We start from the raw sequence: 9,046 nt of genomic DNA, 5'->3' as shown, positions 1-9,046 counted from the left end.
TTTTTTGGCACCCTCCATATATGTAAAAATATAAAACGCGGACTAGAAGTATACACACTAAATTCATGATAGTGGTTATCTCTGGGGAAGAAGGGAAAGGGAACTTTAGCTTTATAGTGTTTTATTTCCTTTTTTAAAAGGTTAAAAATAAATATGACAAAAGGTTAACAGTTTTTAATTCTGGGCGGTAGAATATGGGTATTTGTTATATTGTTCTTTGTGTTTTTTTGGTATCTTTTAAGTTTCTTAAAAACAAAAAAGTCAGATTGGACCCAGAAGACTGTGGGAGATAAGGATGTGCAAACATTTAAATATTTAACTGTTTGCCTAATAGTTTATCTACTATTCAAATTTTACATAATCATTCTGTGGAAAAATTTTTGTGGTTTTCATTCTCTTGATATAATTTCAAAAGAAACACTGTGGCTAAAAGAAATTTTGTGCAAGAAAGCTTTTTCATATGTCATACTATTTCCATAGGACCGATTCCCTGACATGTAATTACTGGGTCACGGAATGTGAACATTTGAAATATTTTCTGACTTCCAGGAAACTCTTCCAATATATGTTCCTTAGGAAAATCCTAACTTGAAATATTGCAGATCTGGGAGTGCTTTTCATAGGTATAAAAGTTCTGTCCTTTATTTAATCACTCTTAACTGATATTTAATTCTTCTACTTTGGATATCCATACCTTTGATGCATATAACTTTGCATTAATTTCTGATTTAATCAGTATCTGTCTAGATAAAACGTTGATCCTACTAATGAATGGACACAAAAAGAAGTTATTTTTGCTCAATATCAGGAAGGTTTCTAAAGGTTGAACGGTTCAAAGATAGACAACCCATAGTATTAGTAGTAGCTGAGGGGAAACTGGACAATTACTTGCAGAATGTTACAGATTCCTTTTTTCTTTCATTCCTCGAGCCATTAGGAAACACCTCTTCCCTCAGTCACGTGCAAGGACCTGAAGACACAGAGCTGAATAATTTTAGAGTGCTGCCGCCCGGGTTGAATTTCGGGAGAGTTTAGCTAAATGTTCCAGTCCTGGGGTTTTCTGAATTCTTCGTTGCTAGCTGGACCTTATTTTAATTTTAGGTTTTGGAGGGTGTGCCGGTGCGAATGAATGACTGGAAACCCAGAAAATGAAAACAGCTTTTACGAGATTTCAATTAATTACGTTTCCTAAAACTATCCATCAAGCTCATTTGTGGGTGTTGGATGCAAAGATAAATTCTTGCTGAAGGGAAATTCAGGGACAGGAGAGAAAAAGAGACAATTCCACATGGGGGAGGTTGGGCGGGAAAAAGAAGCAGTGTCTCCTCGCCTTCTACCTATTTGGCTCGTTTCGTGGTACTCCTCAAATGGGTGGTACCAGGACAACGATACTCCACCGGCTGAATTGCCCGCAGGCGAGCAAGTGGGTGGGCCGTTTAGTAGCCCGGAACCCTCCCGGGCAGGTTCGGGCAGCAGTGCGCTCGGGGAAACGTTTGAGCGCTGCACCGCCCTGCGCCATGCCCTTCAGCCCAGTGCTCAGAGGGGAAAGCGTACGACGTGGGCCCCGGCAGTGGTCGTGGTGGTTTTCTTTATAGTTGGCGGTCTGAGGCGAGGCCTCAAGTAGGAACGGCATCATCATGATGAGCGGACGGACGAGCCGACTGCCCTTACGGTTCCTGCCGGATGAGGCCCGGAGCCTGCCCCCGCCCAAGCTGACCGACCCAAGGCTCGTCTGCCTCGGCTTCTTGGGCTACTGCTCCGGCCTGCTTGATAACGCGATCCGGCGGAGGCCGGCGATGACGGCGGGTGAGGGCTGCGCGGGCGGGATGGGCTGGGAGGAGAGGGGTCACAGGGCTGCGGCCGGTCCCACCATAGGCTACCTGAGGTGTCTTCGCTTTCCGGGCCTTTTGACCTAGGAGGCCCCGCCTCGCCTCCCTGGGGCATCTGCGCCCTTTGACTTCAGAATACCGCAGGGCCAGAGGGTCATTTGACACTTAAGGCAACTGAGGTGCAGTGAAACCCACTACCCCACAGTGAGTCTCTAAAGGACCCGGGAATGGACTGCCAGCTCCCCTCTCAGTTCACGTTGTGAGTGCAAAAATGAGCATTCACTCCCTGCCACGCACTACTGACACTATATACATTATAGCATTTGATACTTAAAACACCTTATGGGGATGTATTATCCACAAATGAGGTCGTATGGCTAGTAAGTAGCAGAGCCTGTTTTTAGAACTCAGAGTCTATATTTGAAACCAGCGTTTCCCAAACAATGTGCATACTAATAAACTGGGATCTTGTTAATGCATATTCTGATTTGTTAGGAAAGGCTTGATGTTAACAAAATACCAGATACTACTTACTGATGCTGCTGGTTTGGGGACCCCACTTTGAGCGGGAGACTCTAAACCACTGGGCTGTATTTTCTAATAGGATGTCAGAGGCATTCTGCCAGAGCTGATAATTGCTGACACAGAAGCTGCGCTAAGGGCTATGGACCTCCAAAGGGAGAAGTGGAGGGAAACTCGAAAATGTATTTGAACTTAGCTTTGATTTATCAGGCAGATACTAGGAGAGGGCCTTCCCAGCTCATGGGGCTAGTGGAAATAAATGAAGGCAAGGACTTCTGAATGGAGAGCAGTTTGATGATTGAATGTGCAGGGTAGGGCAGTAAGGCTCCAGAGACTATTAGGTAGATCACGGCAATGTATTCTCTAGGTAGAACAGGAACCTTCTTAGCTTTTGGTTGCTGCAGGCGAGGGAAGGCAAAGATGCAATGATCAGACCTGTGTTTTAAGTGGTCAACTTTGTTAACAGCATGTAGCACTGGTAGGAGCTGAGGACCCCAGTTAGGAAGAAAGCTAATACAATGGTTCAGGCAACCAGGAGTCACCTCACTTGTGCCTCTGATGCCTTCTTCTAGCTGTATGCCATGCCTACAGCTCAGCTTCCAGCCCTCCAAATGATAGCATTTCCAGTGTTCAACTAGTATTGAAATCCCATCTCCCTTGGAAATGACCCCGCTCCACAGAAAGGAGTGATCTTGGACCAGTTCTGCCTCTGGGGAGATGGGGTTTTCTCCGTTTTTATTACCACTCCACATTTGCCTGACCCTGCCTCTTGGTGTAATGGAAAGAGCTCCACTTTGGAACTAAATGGCCTTGCTCCACTTCTCTCCAACTGTGTCACCTTGGGCAAGTTACTTGGTCAGGGAGTTCAGAGCCAAAGTTTCTGAATCTAAAATGAGAATAACTGATCTTTGCGTATTTGTTGTGAGAATTGAGATTTTAGAAGTAAAATGCCTGGCACACAAAAGGTACTGGATAAGTTTCCCTTTCCTTAGTTCTTGCAAACAGTTTACCATATATTTATTTGTTCAACATTTACAGAGCTCTTTTTTTTGGGCCAGGCAGAAAAAGGGCCATCCCTGTATGGGATGAAGAAGACTATTCCTGACTGTGAGGAGTTCCTAGTCGAGTCAGGGAGACGCTCAAATAGTCCATTATGGGTCTAGGTGTGACACACGTGTTTTGATGGAAGTAGATGAGCAGAGAGCACCTGGGGAGCACTAAGGAGGCTACTCTAGAGGAAGTAAAGTTTGGCTGAAATGTGAAGTAAAGACCACTTAATCTCGCCTCCTTGTCAAGCAACGTTTTATGTCTTTTCTGGGAGACGAAGAGCATAGCGGTTAAGAGCACATGCTTTGGGGTTTAACACCACCTCCACCCTACTAGCCATTTAATTCTGGGGAAGTTACTTATTTCTGTGAGCTTTAGTTTGCTCATCTATGAAATAGGGAGAATATCTACCTCTTCGTGCAGCTGTGAGAACTAGATAAGATGATGTATATTAAAGTACCTAGCCCAGGGCTAGGGGTCAGAGTTTCTGGGTTCCCTGAGTTTCCCTAAGTTGCTTTGGAAAATTTAGGTCTTGAGGACTATTGAAGTGCTGGCATTTACTGAATGCATATTGTGTTTGTCTAGCCCAATGTCTGATATATAGTGGTGCTTAATAAGTATTTGTTGAATAAAAAGTATATGTAGATTACAAGGAAGCATAAAACATGGTCTCAACCCTCCAAAGATTTACAAACCAGATGAGTATATCCATTAAAAAGACAAACTGTGGCACAAGTTTATGCACATAGGGTAATGGGTGACAGAGCCAGAGGGGTGGCGAAGGAGAGTAGCTTTAGAATGTTCTATCAGTGAAATCAAACTGTGCAGATCTTTTTCAAGTTAGCAGAAAATATTAAATAGAATTTTTTCTTAAGCTTTTTTCCTGTTGTTTGCTATTAAACCTTTGTTGCTGATTACCACTTACCTGCCCTAAATTTACAGTTAGTTGGTATGTAAGTGTCCACAAAATTAAATATTTATTGATTTCTAGTTTAACTTATCAGTACCGTACAGTGTTCTGCAAAGAGCACCATGGCTTCCAAGTTTAGATTCACTAAGTAAAGGAAAGAAAGGGAAAGTGATTGTGGAGGGTTTGTGTATGTCGTGAGAGGGGAACTACCACTGAGAGAGAGGAGAGGTTAGGGAATGGGGACTTGGGAGGAGGCCAAGCCATGCCTTTAGGGTTGGGACACTGACATCTAAAACATTTATGGAGTCTTTTCTGTGAGGGAAATGGGGAAGCATAGAAAGCCTGGGTTTTTGTACTCCGGTGGCACACGGGACAACCCCAGCACACTTGGATTTGCTGTGCGGCAAGTGGCCCGTTAGGGGAAGCAGTGGCTGCTTGGGGTAAGAGAGCACGCAAAAGAGCCTAGGCCCTGTTCAGTCCCAGATCATAATAATATTTTACATTTTTGTTGTTTTATACATTTTTCCAAAATAGCTTTATACACATATTCTTTTGGTTTATATACTACTACTGTGAGAAAGATAGGATAGGTATTATCTTTGTTTTAGAGATGGTAAATTGACTTGCCTAGGGTCATTCATCACTATTAAATATTTACTAAGTGCTATCTATGTATGTGCTGGATACAAAGATGGTTCAAACATTGGCTTTGCCTGGGTAGTACAGACAAATAATTATGTAGCAATTTACATATTAATAGAGATGAGTTCACCCTTTTAACTCCAGAAAAGTTCAGGAAAGACTTCTTAGCAGAAGAGATGTCTGACTTGAGTCTTGAAGGATGAGGAATAACCAGTGCATGGTATACAGAAGCATGAGGGAGCCTAGTTTGTGTGAGAAGTTAAAAGTAGTTCAATACAGCTGGAGCTCAATGTGCCTGTCAGGGAGTGTCAGAAGGTGAAGCGGGGAGAGTCAGCTCATGCAGGAGATCATATGCAGGAGTTTGGGCTCCTGTTGAACATAATTGAGGGAGAAGGGACCAACAAGCTAGGTTTCTGTTTTAGTAAAAATTCCTCTAGTGACAGGACGAAAGCTGGCATCAGTATGGAGTGGAAAATGAGATGAAAGGGAGACCGGTTAGTGCAAATGAGAGGTAAGTTCCCTGAAGTGAGGAAAGGAAATATGTACAAGGTAGAATGGACAGCACTCCGTGACTGGCTGTCGGGGAGGAGGGGAGGAAAAGAAGGATGGTCACTGTACTTATTACCCAGGAACTTAGATTCCTGGGTAAATGGTCCGAGTCTCATAATTAGGAGAAAGGTATGAATAGGAAAGAAATGAGTTCATTTGGGGGTATTTAAGTGAACATATCTGTCAAACATTTGACGTATCTGTTATTCAGCGTGGGTGTCTTAAGTTGGACGTATTTATGGGTTACCACCATATGCATAGTAGATAAAACTAAAGGAATAAATGAGTTCTCCAAAGGACTGTGTATGGGATAAGACGTGGAGGGCTAGGGATAGAATTCTGGGGCTTAGCTAGAAAATTAAACCTGCAGTTAGCCTTTTGCAAAGAAATCCCGTATATAAGTTTCATACCTTTGGATCTCCCCTTCAGACCTTAAATTTTGGCTTTCTCTAGATCATGTGATTTGCTCCTCTCCAGTCTCATTATAATAGGATGATTGTTTTAATAGGATTGTTTAATAGGATGTATGTTTTAATAGGTAATACATACAAATGGGACAAAATTTCAAAGGGATAAGAGAATTGAGATATACCAGGGTGCAAAAAGAATGTATACACATGAGTTGTATTCATCTTTTGTTATTGGTATATATTGAGTATTACAATTTTAGTACAGTTTTTTTCTTTCTTAAAATGTGTATACATTTTTTTTGGCACCCTCTGCATTTATAGTGTAGCTTGCTGTTTTAGTAACCACTAAATATGCAAATATAAATCCATATATGGAGACAAACAAAATTGTTTTTAAACCATTTGTGGAGGACTTAACCTGTGTTCATCACAACGTGAACAGGGGCTAGAATACAAGCAAGTTTACATCTAAAGTTAACTTATTGAAAAAGAAAAAAATGTTTTTTTGTTCTCAGTCTAGAATTCAGGATTTGGTGGTTATCTACCTTTTTCCATGAAGAAATTTATAAAACCTGAATTTTAAAAACTTTGGGTTCTATTGATAGCTATCTTTATAGACTTAATGTTGCTTTTCATAATTGCCAGATTTCTTTTAAGAAGAGGTCTCAAGGTCAAGGCTGTTTATTCAGAATAGCCAAGTAGAAAAGCACTTTTTAAAAAAAAATTTTGGAAGAAATAACAATAAATTATATATCTAAAATGTCAGAATATAATCTTTAATATACATTGACTGATTTTTGCTTTCTTTGGGATTTGCCGGTTTAATTTCAGGTTTGCATCGCCAGCTTCTATATGTTACTTCCTTCGTTTTTATTGGATATTACTTTTTGAAACGTCAAGACTATATGTATGCTGTGAGAGACCATGATATGTTTGCATATATAAAATTACATCCAGAGGATTTTCCTGAAAAAGGTATTTCAAGTTAATGGTAGAAAACATCTTCCTTACTCTGCATTATTTTCCCTGGTTCATCTTTTCCATGCCTGTGGCTTCAGGTACCTCTATTCTGTTGACTCCCACATCTTTGTCTATAAACCAGAATTCTCTTGAATTCATATATCCAGTCTCTGGCTGAGTACCTCTGTGTCCCTCAGACAGCACACAGAGCTCATGTTCCCTCTGCCCGCCCAGACCTCCTGCTGTGTGCCCTCGGCAGTGAATGGTACTAACTGTCCACCTGGGTGCTCCAGCCAGAAGCCTGCGAATCAGTCTTTATCTTTCATTTCCCATTGGTCATCACGTTTTACCATGCTACTTCCTGTTTCTCAGCTCTGAACTCCCCTCTCTCCCACTGCTGCTACCCTGCTTCAGGCCCTGATAATCTTCCACTTGGACTCACTTGCCTCCAGCCCACCTCTGCCTTTGGTCTCACTGAAGTTCACGTCTCAGGCTAATTGCCTAGTAGAAACCTTTGCCCATACCTTTTACCCACCACATGACATACACATAGGTCCCTCATTGGACTGTGGCACAGAGCCTACACATAGTAGGCACTTCATAAATAATAGCTGACCTGAACCATACAGGACCCTGCCTCATCCCCCATAACTCATCTCCTACCTCATGCAATCTGTGTCCTAAACCTGCCTTGTATCACTTTGTACACACTGCGCCTTGAGTCTCCTCTTGCCTCATTTCCACCCTGTCCATCTAGCAAATTCCTGCTCAGGATTCTTCATCTCAGTGAAGATTTCACCCAGCTACAGACAGGAATTTCTTCAGCACACACTACTCATCTCTGTTCAACTATGAATATAATTTAACTCTTCTTGTTTTATTTTACACACTTACAATACAGATGTGCACATATGTGAATGATGAATGAAGGAAAAATTTGAACTTGTAAATATATAGATTTTAAATAGATTTTCATATTTATGTAAATGTGTAATATTAAGCATTTAAATTTCATTAGACTGAATTATGATCTCTAAGATCCTTATGTAGCTCTAAATTTTTTTTACTCTAGTATTCCTATAGCCTCCAGTCAAATATGTAATGTTTATGGTGGATCAAAAAGGTGCAGAGGTTTTTTTTGCCAATGAAGAGCTCAAAGACTAGTTAGTACAAAGCCATGAATAGTGGTTGTGTCAGGGATCGGGAATACTCAGAACTGCTGGATGCTAAAGCTGAAAGGAAGTCTGGAAATATTGATTCCTAAGAAGGAGACCCAGTGGCAGAGCTGTCCCCAGTCCCAGACCTCTGGCCCTTTGCATCAATATTTCCACTAGCTCCCTCTGTCAGCAGGAGTGTGTATAGCCTCATGGGCTCATTTTGTCTCGGCAGCAGATTACTGGCAGGTGTGCCAAGAGCCACATGCACGGACAACACGGACATGGAGAGCTTGACCACCTCAGCCCCAGGCCCCTCCCAGCTGACCTGAACCCCTCCCTGTTTATTCCTTCCTTACCCCTTCAGTCAGGATCCCTCTAGCAGCACTTTGCCCCTCTAGGCAGCCATCTGGATGTCAGCATAGCTTCCAAAGTTATTCTTCATTCAGTGAAGCAGAAAGTCTCAGTGATGCCCAAACCATGGTTGAGGACAAGAAAATGAGGACATTCTTAGGGGTTTCTAGCTATAAGAATATTAAGTGTTAGTTTTTCTTTAGGAAATATGATTTTGAAAACATAATTTAAAAAAAATCTTTTGTGATCTTTTCTTTTATAGATAAGAAAGTTTATGGTGAAATTCTTGAAGAGTTCCATCCAGTGCGTTGATGTCTCCATAATGCTTGCTCCGGTTTCACTGATACCGATTATGTCTGAATTTTATGGAACATGTTTTCATGATATCTGAAGTTTATGTTAATCTGTATGTTAACACCTTGTGATTAAAATGGTTACCATGAGCATTCTGACTCTTTTTTGTCATAAGAAAAATAGTTCATCAGAGAATGGTCAGTTTCCATTCACCCAATTTTAAGAAGACATCTGACAGATTTTAAAGTGGAGCTTAGGGGCTGACTGAGTGGCTCAGTTTGTTAAGAGCGCTAGCTCTGAGCACCAGGGTCGCCAGTTCGATTCCCACATGGGCCAGTGAGTTGCGCCCAAGCTGAGCTGCTGCTGAGCTGCCAA

At 41.8% G+C, this 9,046-nt stretch overlaps 1 protein-coding gene across 1 annotated transcript; it reads left to right on the top strand.

The window, feature by feature from the left end:
• Positions 1–1,473: 1,473 nt before the first annotated feature.
• NDUFC2 (NADH:ubiquinone oxidoreductase subunit C2) lies at positions 1,474–8,821 on the top strand. Its single transcript, XM_019623628.1, has 3 exons — positions 1,474–1,806; positions 6,741–6,884; positions 8,640–8,821. The coding sequence occupies exons 1-3, from the start codon at positions 1,638–1,640 to the stop codon at positions 8,687–8,689; spliced, it is 363 nt and encodes a 120-aa protein (XP_019479173.1). The 5' UTR covers positions 1,474–1,637; the 3' UTR covers positions 8,690–8,821.
• The last annotated feature ends 225 nt before the right edge of the window (positions 8,822–9,046 follow it).

Source organism: Hipposideros armiger, unplaced genomic scaffold (genome assembly GCF_001890085.2).
Source record: "Hipposideros armiger isolate ML-2016 unplaced genomic scaffold, ASM189008v1 scaffold_556, whole genome shotgun sequence".
Lineage (NCBI taxonomy): Eukaryota > Metazoa > Chordata > Mammalia > Chiroptera > Hipposideridae > Hipposideros > Hipposideros armiger.
The sequence above is the reverse complement of the archived record's forward strand: the minus strand, read 5'-3'. Positions and strand labels throughout refer to the sequence as shown.

Coding starts and splice junctions, on each gene's coding strand:
- NDUFC2 (XM_019623628.1), top strand. CDS start 1,638: ATGATGAGCGGACGGACGAGCCGACTGCCCTTACGGTTCCTGCCGGAT. Junction 1,807..6,740: donor GAGGCCGGCGATGACGGCGG/GTGAGGGCTGCG, acceptor GTTTAATTTCAG/GTTTGCATCGCCAGCTTCTA. Junction 6,885..8,639: donor AGAGGATTTTCCTGAAAAAG/GTATTTCAAGTT, acceptor TTTCTTTTATAG/ATAAGAAAGTTTATGGTGAA.